The 12,889-nt window shown below is 49.2% G+C and overlaps 1 protein-coding gene across 1 annotated transcript; it reads left to right on the forward strand.

The window, feature by feature from the left end:
* The first annotated feature begins 1,923 nt into the window (after window positions 1-1,923).
* On the forward strand, window positions 1,924-11,165 carry WNT9B (Wnt family member 9B). Its single transcript, XM_062508445.1, has 5 exons — window positions 1,924-1,927; window positions 2,188-2,239; window positions 3,116-3,372; window positions 9,564-9,829; window positions 10,689-11,165. Exons 1-5 carry the CDS (start codon window positions 1,924-1,926, stop codon window positions 11,163-11,165), a joined length of 1,056 nt encoding a protein of 351 aa, XP_062364429.1.
* Window positions 11,166-12,889: the final 1,724 nt, after the last annotated feature.

Below are 12,889 nucleotides of genomic sequence, written 5' to 3' on the forward strand. Positions count from 1 at the left end.
CTTGGTCTGTGTGTGCAGTGGCTTCTTCAGGTGTAAGAGGCCTGACCACCTTCCACAGAAGTTACGTTGACTCTTCTTCACTGTTCTGTATTTAACCTTTGCCCACCAATTCTACTCTGGTTTTAGAGTTTCTCTAAGCTTGTCCAGGACAGCTCATCCCTGGTTTGTGTCATTCATCAGATCTCTTGTAAATCTTGAAGATCCTTTTGCCATCTTTTCTCAGTTTCACACAGGTTCCAGCAATACCTTTGCACCACATTCTCCTTCCTGAGTCAGCACCTGGATGTGAATCAGATACCCCTGGGCTACACAGAACTTCACAGTCTTGACTTTACAGCTGCCACTTGAAATTCATTAACCCCTCAACAAATCTGGGGAAACGTTTAGTGAAACTGTGTCTGCTCAAGGGCTGAGTCTCTGACTTTACATTCACCTGATGGCTCTTGCTTTGCACTGCCTGCTCTCCCTGTCTCCCAGGAGAAGGGATCCATGCATTTTTGGCCAATATCCTGGGTCCTTGGGATGAGCATGTGTAATGGCAAGAACAAGCAGTGAGCAGTTCTCTTGCAGTTCTCGAGTTTTTCCCAGTTGAGGTCATACCCTGGGATTCCTCTGGACTCAGAGCCATCGATGCACTGAGCTCCTGCTGCTTCTGAACCCCTGGGAAAGGGAAGGGCTCAGGCTGGTCACACCTTCCCTAGAAAGGGGATGATTCATCTAAATCGTCAGTGAAGCCACTGCTGCTGTCTGAAATACCTGACAAGGGATGAAAGCTGTTTTAGCTGGAATTTAGGACACTAAAATGAGGATGAAGACTGGTAAGAGGGGAGATGTTTTTGTTCTGGAGGGGATTTTGGGGAGGTAGGATGCCTGGCATGGGTGGCAGCTCTGTTGGCACGGGGGCAGTCAGTAGTTTGGTACATGGAGTTTGGGAATGTTGCAGCTGTGCTTTCAAGCAGTGAGTGATTTGTGCTGTTATATCAGGCTCTTAAACTTTTCAGTGGCACCTCCCACTTCCTTATTTCCTCTCTTGGTGCCATGAACTTGGAAAACTTTGGTGCCTGGGAGCACAGACACTGCATGGCAAAGGGAGAGGAGCCACATTCCCACTCCACTTGTTGACAAGTGCACTTTTCTGGGGTGTCAGTGCTGGAGTCCCACTACCAGGCAAAGTCCAGGTTCTGGGAGAGGATTTTATTCTGACATAACAGCAACACCTCTGCTGAGCCCAGCATTGTCTCACTGAGTTGGGTGCTGTCTGAACATCCCTAAATCAGACTTTTGCTGACCTCTGAGCCTGTCCCTGCCCATGTAAATGCTGAGTTTGCAAACCTTGAGTTTCAGAGCTTGTGCCCAGCTTGTGCTCCCAGGGACATCCCATCCCCTGAACAGGTTGGTTCACCAAAGTGTGTTGGGTTTCAGGTACCAGGGTGAGCCAGGCAAAGCCCTCAGAATGGTTCGTCATGGGTTGGTCTCAGTGCCTTGGGTCAATCTCATGTCCCTCAGGGCACTTCCTCCAGCTCAGGTCTGCCTTGAGCAGCCTCTGGGCAGGGTTTGGGGCCAGGCAAGGCTCTGACCCATGCAGTCTGAGCTGCTCTGAAGTTCATCGAGCCGTGTTAATTGGAATTTCTTCAGCTGAGCCTGGCCCTAATGCTCCTGCTCTGTTTCCAGCATTGCCTCTTTATTCCTTGGTTCACCCGGATCTCTCCTGTTTCTGTCCCTCAGTTCGGCAGTGACAGCAGGAGAGAGATTCTTCTCACCCACTTGGTTTCTAAGGTTCAGTCCTTGGGTGATCCACACGGGTTCCAAGATTCTTGGGTAGTTTGCAGGTCTCTGGGTGAGTCCAGAGGTGTGTTAGTTAATTGTCTTTGTTCTTAATTACAGCTGTGTGAGCACACCCGGGGGTTGCATTCTCGTGTGAGAATGGGTACAGGGTGCTGTGGGATTAGGGCAGCAGAGCTGTGCTCCAATTCCTGTGCCCAGATAGGCTGGGCTGACTATGGGGAGATCTGGAAAATATCTCAGGAACGGCTCAGGAGCACACTCTATGTATCTACAAAGTACAGGGGAGATTCAAATCACAGCTGCAGTGCTTGACTTGCATCCTCCATCATGAAGAAGTGTCCAAAAAGAAAGGTTCCAGAATATTTCCATTGATCTGTCTTGTTTGGGAATTTCTTGGGGCAGGGTTTGAGGCTCGCTGTGAATCTGGATTTGGGAAGCAGGTAACAGACTCCTGGTCAGTGCTGTGCTGCCGCACAACTGCTCCCAGTTTGCAGCCCCCAAATCCTGTATCAAAGTAAAATAATTTCCCTGTGATTTCAAGCATCCTGAAGATATCAGATAAGATGAGTTTTGCAAGAGAAAAATTGTCTTGCCATGGATAGTGAAACCATTTGTCTCCAATATTTGTGACATTTTTCAGCTGAATTACATTAACACATAAATGCATTGCCATTGCATTGGGCAGGACATTTTTATTTGACCTTTCCTGTATTTTTTTTCAGCAAGAGTATGTTTTCTAGCAAAACTCATGCTTGTGGAGGAAGGTGGTCACTGGTAATGTGCCCCCACTGGCCTTTCCAAGCTGTGGGGTGTGGTACCAGTGCACACAGACCCTGGGAAGGAGCTGTGGCTCCTCAGGAGTCACACAGAGCTGTGACACAGTGAGCAGCAGCCGGGGCTCTGTGTGTGACTCTGGCCGTGCTGTGACCCTTCAGTGGGTGCTGTCACGTTCTCCCCACTGGGGCTGCTGGTGACAACACACACGGGTTTCTCCTGCTGCCCACGACGTCAGTCTGGGACTTTGCCCTGGTGTGTGGTGGCAATGGGACATCAGATCTAATCAATTCGTATTGATTAATCTCTGAGCTGGTAAAATGCCCGGACCCGCAGCTTCCTAAATAACCTTCCCTTCTTCACCTTTTCCGTGATGAATCATCACAGAATCCCAAACTGGTGTGGGGTGGAACGGACCTTTAAAGACCACCCAGAGCAGTCCCGTGCCACGGCCAGGGGCACCTCAGGTGGCTCAGAGCTCCTGCGCAACGCGACCCTGCACGACCCCAGGGTTTTCTTCCTTAACTCGCCTCTTCTCCTGCTTCTCTCCTTCCAGCCTGACCGGGAAAGAAGCTCTGAGCCATTTCCCATCGCTGGGTGCCCCGGGGGGCTCCGGCCCGGCCAAGGGGCACCAGAAGCAGTGCGAGCTGCTGCAGCTGTCCCGCAGGCAGAAGCGGCTGTGCCGGAGGGAGCCGGGGCTGGCGGAGACGCTGCGGGACGCGATCCGCCTGGGAATCCTCGAGTGCCAGTTCCAGTTCCGCAGCGAGCGCTGGAACTGCAGCCTGGAGGGCCGGCCCAGCCTGCTCAAGAGAGGTACAAGGTATTGGGGTGCGGGGAGACTCCGGGGGCAGCCCCGGCACGTCCCACGCTCAGTCCGGCTCGCCGCAGACGAGATCGGTGCCAGATCTCCGCTTCAGCCGGCGGTGGGAGCTGGGCAGCTCGGGCTCCGCTGCCACGAAATAAACCTTGTCCTCCTCTTCCAGCGTGGTTTGTCGGGGATTGGAAAGCGGGGGGAGGTTCGCGTCCCTGGCTTGTTCCCTGAGAGCCCAGTCCTGACGCCGAGCTCCCTCCTCGGCCGGGTGATGCTCTGGGAGTGCGGGGGCAGTGCCCGATGGCAGGGGACAGGTGGAGGAAAAAAATCCTTTTAGCGCCTTGGATATTCGTGTATGTAAACATCTGTTATTCTCAAATACGATTTTTAAACCTGTTTACTGCTTGAAGAAAAGCTATTTATCTGCATGCAGACGTCTCAGTGCATGCTGACAAATCTCTCCTAAGAGATGTTTTTTTTTTCTCTTTGACATAAAATTGGAGAAATTTGGGCAGAGTGGACTAAAGACCCACTGGCTTTCTGTTTCCCAAAATACTTTAGATGAGGAAATTCTCCTGTGAGGTCTGGATTCGAGGTAGGATGGAACATAATAAATCCTTCCAATCCTTGAGGAAATTCCAATGAAGATGGACCCTGAAATTATTTCTTAATAAAGATTCCCAGGGAATGCATATAGGGCTTGCCAGACCTGTCCTGATCCAACCAAAGCCCGACTGTTGCAGAGTTTCAGCCCTTCAATAACTTCTATTAGGACTTACTAAGCTTCAGTCTTCAGATTTATTGCTTTTGGTCCTTTGATAATGTTTAGAAACTTAATGTTTTCAAAAAAAAGGACCGGAGGAAGCCAATATTCATTTTAATGAAAATCAGTGCTAATTTTAATTAACATTGGGATCAAAAACTTTTTAATGTTTCCTTTTAAAATTATCAAATTTTATTACATTAAATATCAACTTAATAAAATATTAAGTCAGCACATGCAAGATCGGATTTTCTTCATTGCAAGTCTCTACTGTGAATTTTTTAGCAGGAGGTGGAAGGAGCTGTTTGTGATAATTTTGAGTGTCTTTCTCACATCTGCACCTTCATCAACCTCAAAGAACTTGAAAATGACAATTGAATAATCCTCATCTTCAAATAGCTGGAAAACATTTAATTATCTGGCAGTGGCATGCCTTAACATTTCCATGGGCTCCTGACTGACAAAATAAAATATCACCTGTAATTTCAAACCTGTTTTGGCAGATGGGGATAAGTGTTTGAAAACTTTTATTACACAATCTTAAGGATCAAATGATGATTTAATACAGCCAAGTATGCTGAGTGCACCCCCTGTGTGACAGGACACTTGGCTGGGAGCAATTATTAGTTCTCATTTTCCTTTAGCTTGCAAAGGGGTTTGTTTCTTTCATAAAGAACATGAATGCTTTCAGCTGCCACTTTTGATCTGCTTGTGACATTTGTTGGAACTTTGTTGGAAATTGTTGGTCATGCAACTCTCCTGTCACCCAGGTAGTGACGAGGCATTTTAGAAATATTGAAATCATTTGATATCACCATGGTCCTAGAGAATCCATGAAGAAAAATACACATTTTTAACAATCCTAAATGGTCTTAAGAGTGCAAGGGGGTGCAAAAGCTCCTTCCCAGTGAGATGGGGCATTTTTGTAGCAGGTGAAAAGCCACACTCAATTTGTAATGACAAACTGCTGTGACTGGATCATCAGTGCTTTTTCTGCTTCTAGAGATGCCAAAAAAACAAACAAAAAATAAGCCAGAGGTTTTCTGCTTCCTGAAATGCCAGATTATTTTACCAGTCTGCACCATTTGTTTCTCTGGGAAACTCCTTTTGCATAACCTGCAACCTTTCTGTGGCCACTGTCACTTATGACAGCTATTGCTCCTCATCGATCCATGCAAAATCCTCCTGTATTCCTTCTCCACTTCTTTAAAGATTAAAGATGGGAAGAGTTAGAGTTTAAATGATTTCGAGTCACCTTGTTACACAGGGGCAGTTGGTATCTTTATAAAAACATGTAAAGCAGTGATGACCTTGTGGTGTCCTGGGTGTGCCATTAAGGGCTGCTGAAGTCAGGTAAAGCAGGATTTCATCTCAAACAACTCAGTGATCTGGGGAAATAAATACCTTTAGCAAAGAGGTCAGAGCCAGCCACTCACAAAATCCTTCTTGAGAAATGAGTGCTCTGCACTCCTTCCATCCCTTAATCCATTGCTTTGCCTCCTGCTGGTTGGACTCTGACCTTCCAGCAGTGGTTTCACTGTTGTCATGAGGAATCCAGGAATGGTGCAGCAGAGGAGTGGTGACTCACAGACACAGAATTTCCAGGATGGGAGGTTTGGAGAAGTCAGCTGGACAAAGCCCTGAGCAGCTGGCATTGGAGCCAGCCCTGCTTTGAGCAGGAGGTGGTTCTAAAGACCTTGAGAATCCTTCCATCCTAATTATTTCTATACTTCTATAGCTTTTTTTTTGTTGTTGTTGGTTGGTTTTGCTGTTGTTTTCAGAGAGATGCCTTCTCCACCTGCTCTGAAATGCTCACACTCCTTCACTACATCATTGAAAATCCTCTGACCCTGAGCATCTTTCCTCTGGCAGAGTCACCCCATAGCTAAACTCCTCCTGTTACAATTTTCCCTGTGGTCTGGAGCACACCACAGCACACAACAGTGGTGCTATTGCAGGAAAAGTCCTTCTGTATTTGTAGGCTGCTGAGCTAAGAAACCTTTCTGGAGAGCTCAGGGCGAGGCTTGGGCACATGGAAGGTGCTACCAGAGGGAGCTGGTTTGCTGCAGCTTCCTGACATTCATCTCTGTGCTGGATGTTTGCAGCCAAGCTGCCCAGCACAGACATCTGCACCCAGATGTTCCCCCTGCACCGAGAGTTTCAGATCTCATTTTGTCCCTGACAAGACACTCAGTGGGGTCAGGGGAGTGACCCATCCCCAACCCAGACCCTGAGAGCCTGGGACTGTCACCACTGCCTGTGGTGACAGGAGCTCCGTTGTAACTGTGGGAGGAGAGAGAGCAGGACACATGGAGTAACCTCTGTTCAGATCCCAAACTGTGCTCCTTGGAGCTGATCACTGCCATTTGTGCTGTGACCTCCTGAACATCCAGCTCCAGCAGCTGCTCTGCTGCACTTTCCACAAGGGCTGAAGGACACCTTTAACTTCTCTCATTTGTTTTGTGAGTTAACAATTAAATAGTGATTGATTCCTCATGATAAAGTGGAGGGAATCATCTTGGACTTTTCAGACAAGTCTTTGGCAGCCTGGTGATGTTGAAGCTTTGTTGGAAGGAGAAGGAGATGTTTCAAAGTCTGCTGGCTATCTGCAGTTGCTGCTGTCTGCAGTGGCCTGACCACAGCCACGACCTCTGATTTTCAGTGGGCTGAAAACTGGCCAGGACTTACATGGGGAAACCAAAACATCTGAAATAGCAGGAGCAGTGTGGTGATCCACAAAGTCAGATTTAGCAGGGGCTGTGGAGGCGACGGGGCCTGCTGGCTCCTCATGGCTGGGAAAGGGCCTCCGGAATGCTCTCCTCACTTCTGGCATCAGCGTGTCAGAGGGGATGTTGGGAATCTGGAAAGCATGTGGAGATTGGCTGCTGGAATGATTTAGTAGATTTAGGATCTCAAGTATCAGTCACCCTCTCTTAGCTCCTTTGGAGAGGGTTAGACTCTGTTTGAATATGCATTGTGAGCATTATGCTGCTGTCCACAGCCTGCATTGACCATGTCCCATTCCAGCTTTTACAAAACTTTTGGTGGATTTGGTGACATTCTTTCATTATCTTTGGAGTACCCTGAGAAATTCTGTAGAGGATCATCAACCAGAAAGGTTAATTGCAAATTATTGCCCCAGTGGTTATGGCAACCAAAATGGTGAGACAGGAAGCAGGTGGTTGGTTATCTCCTTGATCTCCTCCATATTTTCCAAACTCTTCCCTCATGTCCATGCTGCTGGTAGATCTTTATCTAAAATTCTGTTATTCCAAAAAGCTCCTATAAAGTCCATTGAAGTTGCTAATGAAGCCTCTCCATTATGTTCATGATTAGTCACATTTTCCATTAGTCTTGCTGGCAGCCATCAGGAGAACTCTTTGTCCTGATGTTTATGGTGGACATCACTCAGATCTCAGCACTCTGTTTTGATCCACTGTTACAGCTGGATGGGAAATCTCTGAGGGAGCAGAGTGATGGAGAGATTTGAGGTTGGACTTGGTGAATTCTAGAGGTGGTTTCTGACCTTTGCTCCAGGCAGAGCTCAGTGCGAGTCCAGATCAAGTCTTTGTGATTGTCTCTCTCTCTTCCATTACTGGGGAAAACAGATTTTCCTTCTGATGTGGAAGGAAATTTGGAATTTTCCCATGTGGAATATTTGTTTTCTTTATTGTGTTTTCTTCCATGTGATATATAAGTGCTCTATCTCCCATAAACCAAACTTTTTCTGTTTTGGCTGATTTTACCCATTCCTGCACCCAGAGCTATTGATCAGTCACCTGTCTCTTCCTCGCACTAATTCCTACATTTTTGACTTGTTAAGCAATTTCCCATTAATAGGTTGGGTTTTTTTTCCTGCAAATGAACTCTAGAGGAAATATTAAGATTTTCCCCATGACTGAATGGGAGAGGAGGTAAATATAAATAAATAAATAAAATATTTTGGTGTTTGGGTCAGGTTTGTGTCAATCAGAGTTTCTGAAACTTCTGTGAAGCTCATGGGTATCAATATTCCTATTCCTGTCTGATCTCACGTCTCCACATTGAATTTTCATTCAGTTCACCATACTTTGTTTCCTGGTTGAAATGTCATAATCACACCACAACCTCAGGGATTGTAGCCAAGCTGGGAATCCTACTTTGGGGGGAGAATAGCTTCAGAACACACCCCACAGTCATTGGAGTAGACAATTTATAGGGAGTTCAGAAAACCCACACACATGAGGGTTTTCCTTCTTGCCAAGATGTCCTTCAACATGGAACCCTTCCCATTCCAAATACATGTGGTCTTTTAATAGGAAATACCACTACAATCCCATTTAAAAACATTTTTAAATAACAGGTTGGATTTTAAGGCACTTTCTCAGTCTCTACTACAGATTTTCTGATTTTATGGCACAACATGATTTCAATGACAGTCTGTAATTGCACCAATCAGCTCTGTGCTGGGAACAAGCAGAGCTTGGTGGCTGTCACTTTTTGCAGTTGGGTGTTTCCCCAGGACTGTTTGTTGCCACCCTTCCCTTGTCCACATTGAACCAGTCATGGGTGAGACTGGGGTGTCACTACCCCGATCACTTCAATCTGTGCTCCTTTGCTGGGGATGGTGTGGGAATACCTGAGGAGTTTTGTCTCTTGGTACTTCTAACTATTGTGTTTAGTCCATGGACAGGCAGGACAGGCAGGGAGGTGCCTTTCCTGCTTCAACTGCTTCCTGGAAAGGCTGACCTGGAACAGAGACTAGACAGATCAAAAGGAATAAAATGGGTATTTATTGAAAGGATACACCTTGGGCAGTGCAAGAGCCTGGCTGGGGCTACACCCAAATCACATCCAAGGTGGATCCAAGTCATGAGTTTTTACACTTTTATAAGTTGTGGTTCATCTATATATTGGTGTCAATTATCCAACCACAGCCCCAGTCTATGAAGTCTCAGCCCCCTGGTTCCTTTCCCCTTCCCCCTTTCCCCTTTCCCCTTCCCCTTTCCCCCTTTCCCCCTTCCCTTCCCTTCCCTTCCCTTCCCTTCCCTTCCCTTCCCTTCCCTTCCCTTCCCTTCCCTTCCCTTCCCTTCCCTTCCCTTCCCTTCCCTTCCCTTCCCTTCCCTTCCCTTCCCTTCCCTTCCCTTCCCTTCCCTTCCCTTCCCTTCCCTTCCCTTCCCTTCCCTTCCCTTCCCTTCCCTTCCCTTCCCTTCCCTTCCCTTCCCTTCCCTTCCCTTCCCTTCCCTTCCCCTTTTTTGGGTACCAGTTGTCCTTGATTCTCCAGCTGGGAAGGAATTGTTTTGTCACTCCCCTGTGAAGAGAACTCACTAACACCTAATGTGACGTTTCAGACTTACGCACTAAGCAGCAGAGATTCTGAGAAATAATTTCCCCCCTTTAGAGGCTTACCAAGGCCTTTACCTGGCATCTCCCAACCGTTGTCCCGTGCAGGTTTTAAGGAGACAGCGTTCCTGTACGCCGTGTCCTCGGCCGCCCTGACGCACTCGCTGGCGCGGGCGTGCAGCGCGGGGCGCATGGAGCGCTGCACCTGCGACGACTCCCCGGGGCTGGAGAACCGCAAGGCCTGGCAGTGGGGAGTCTGTGGGGACAACCTCAAGTACAGCACCAAGTTCCTGAAAAAGTTCCTGGGGCAGAAGAGGATCGGCAAAGACCTGCGGGCAAAGGTGGACATCCACAACACCAATGTGGGCATCAAGGTAGGAGCTGCACTGGCGAGCTTGGGATGAACTATGGACTCGGTACAAGTCTTCCAACCCATCCTGTGTGTGACAGGGGTGTTCACTGCCCTGCTCACAAACCAGGCGTGCTCACATGTGTGTCCTGGGCCTCGTGGTGCTGAGAGTTCCTGGGAAGTCTCCTGAGCTCTTGTGTGAGGAGATGCATGTTGAGTGGCAGAGGAGCATCCTGTGTCCTCCAGTGGTCCCGAGATGGGTGACAGGGGGGCAGCACAGTAACAGAAACTCCACGGCTGATTGACTCCAGGGGTTATGCCAGGGCCACAGAGCTGTTCTGAGAACAGCTGGAGCTTAGAGCTGGTGGCACGTGTGAAGCAAATTAAAGACTGAAACTCTTGAGATCAGTTATGAGTCTGTTGGTGACTTTTTATGGAATGAGGTCGGAGAGACCATCAGATTGAGCATATGTAGGTTACAGGCTACTGACTCATCACTGTCTTCCATTTACTGAGTCAAATTGATTGCTTAATTAGAGCACTGTCTTCATTTGAATATACCAAAAAGGAATCCACCATGTTGGTGATACCAGTTTTATGACTGGCTACTTCTACTGTGCCAAATAGAATTAATAAAATTTTACTTTGGTATTCAGCTGATTGTCCTCAGGCTATCCACTCTCTGGCTCACCTGCCAACTCTGTAGCCATTCCTCTGTTTGTTTTTTTTTGCTTTTTTTTTTTAATTATTAACATTTTTTCACCCATGAAATAGAAATAATTCCGATAAAACAGAAGCGCTTGCAGCTGTCTCTGATCTGAGGTGTTGCCTCTACCAGAACTAGGTCCCGGCAGGTAATAACCACCACTCTCCTTGCTCATCAGGCGGTGAAGAACGGCCTCAAAACCACCTGCAAGTGCCACGGCGTGTCCGGCTCCTGCGCGGTGCGGACCTGCTGGAAGCAGCTCTCGCCTTTCCACGAGATCGGGCGGCTCCTGAAGCTGCGCTACGACGACGCCGTCAAGGTGTTCAGCACCAGCAACGACGCCGTGGGGCACTCGGAGCTGGCGGGGCCGCACAGACACGGACACTCGGCCAAGCAGCCGGCCCTGCCCCGTCCCACCGACCTGGTGTACGTGGAGGACTCGCCCAGCTTCTGCCGGCCCAGCAAATATTCCCTGGGCACGGCGGGCAGGACCTGCTCCCGAGAGGGCAACTGCGACAGCATGTGCTGCGGGAGGGGCTACAACACCCAGAGCCGCCTGGTCACCTTCTCGTGCCACTGCCAGGTGCGCTGGTGCTGCTACGTGGAGTGCCAGCAGTGCATGCAGGAGGAGGTGGTGTACAGCTGCAAGCAGTAGGGACAGCGCAGGGAGCAGGGAGGCAGCGGGGACAGGGCCGGGGACAGGGCCGGGGACAGGGACAGGGACAGGGACGCGGCTCTCTGCTGCGGGCTGACGGCAGAGCGAGCACCGGAGTGCGGTGCTGCTCCGGCCTCGGCGTTGAGATGCTGCAGCCTGGGGAGAGCCCCTGCATGAGGGGGGAAACCCAGAGGTTTTGTCGGGTCTGGGGTCAGGAAGGAGGGACAGAGAGCGGGGCGGATGTAGGGACGGCAGAATCCCCGATGGAGCCACAAACGTCCCTCAAGTTCAAACTTGTACTCGCCTCTGCGGGAACATCCTCCTCCTGCACCGCTCAGGTGCGCTCCTGGAAATGCATTGGGGTGGTGACATTGGGACACTGGGTCCTGCACAGAAGAGAATTCAGGGAATGGGGAGGCACCAACCAGAGACTGGCTCCAGGTGTGGCAGGGACAGCCGTGCTCCTACCAAGGCAAAAGGATCTGGCAGTGAGGGGGTGCCAGTGCCCTTCCCTGGGAGCTGGCTGGAGCCTTTCTGCTGTGAACTCACTGACACACTGCCGAATAATCTCATTTTGGCACAAGAATTGTGCCTCAGGAATACCACTTTACAAACAAAGGCAGCTCACATCCATCACCTCCCAGGTCTGTAGTTTGGATATTGGACTCCAGGTGCATTTTAACCACGTTTTAACCTTGCTGTTCCAGGTCACCTGGGATTGCCTCTGTGGCAATCCCAGATTGAGCCATGGGAGCTCAGAGGGGTGTGAAGTCACCCCTCTGCATCATGTGGCCTCACAGAGGGGTATTTGTTGATGGTGATCCAGGGTGATGGATCCAGGGTGATGGTGCCAGTTATGCATCTCTCTCTCCCCCCCAGTGAATCAATCAATCAATCACCTTTTTGTTCTATGTGCAGCACACTGTGTCACATCCCACAGTCCTGCCCTGTGCCAATGACAGCTAAAGCTTCTGACAGGGAATTAGGAACCACAGGAGCTGGGGCATCTGTAAAATGTGCAAGTCATGAGTGACAATCCCTGCCCTGAGAAGTTGGATATATCCAGAGGTGTGAGGGAAGGTGACCCAGGGAAAAAAGCACAGGCTGTTGTAGAGTCATGAGCCCCTGATTTTGAACCTTGTTTTTCCCTTTGACTTTTAGCTGAACACACCAGACAGCCTGTTCAGTTCCTGGCTGATTTAGGGAGCAGTTTTGGGAATGGCAGTGAGGCACCCCCTGACCTGGCCACCAGGTAAATATAGGTGTAGCACAGCCTCTCTGGGTGTTCAGCTTTCTGACAGTGTGTTTTCCTGCTCCAGGGTTTTCCTGGTTAATCCTGCAGCAGCTCTGGATTGTCCCTGAAGTAACAAATCTGCCGCATTTACTCAGTTTTGGCAATGGGTACAAACCAGCCAGAGTGGAGATGGGCTGGTGCTGCAAATAATATGGGAATCCTTAAACTCAAATCAAAATTCACTGGCAGTGTAAGGGGTGAAGATGCTGGTTTGGTTTGCTGGATGGGCTCATCCACAGACAGAATTGGGCTGAATTCCAATAGGATGGAGCTCTCAGAGGTGTGGGGTCTGCCCTGTGTGCTCAGCTCTTCAGTGGGGATCTGCTGGAGTTGGGCAGCTCAGCCACTCATTTACAGCTGCTCTGAGCAATTCCCCTGCAGTGAGGAGTGTGTGCTCACGCTCTTTTCTCTTTACCTTGACTTTGTTGCC

Source organism: Cinclus cinclus, chromosome 24 (genome assembly GCF_963662255.1).
Source record: "Cinclus cinclus chromosome 24, bCinCin1.1, whole genome shotgun sequence".
Classification (NCBI taxonomy): Eukaryota; Metazoa; Chordata; class Aves; order Passeriformes; family Cinclidae; genus Cinclus; species Cinclus cinclus.

Bases quoted from the DNA above. Each gene is read 5' to 3' on its own strand.
- WNT9B (XM_062508445.1), top strand. The intron at 3,373-9,563 runs GTACAAGGTATT...TGTCCCGTGCAG, and splicing joins GCCCAGCCTGCTCAAGAGAG to GTTTTAAGGAGACAGCGTTC. The intron at 9,830-10,688 runs GTAGGAGCTGCA...CTTGCTCATCAG, and splicing joins ACACCAATGTGGGCATCAAG to GCGGTGAAGAACGGCCTCAA.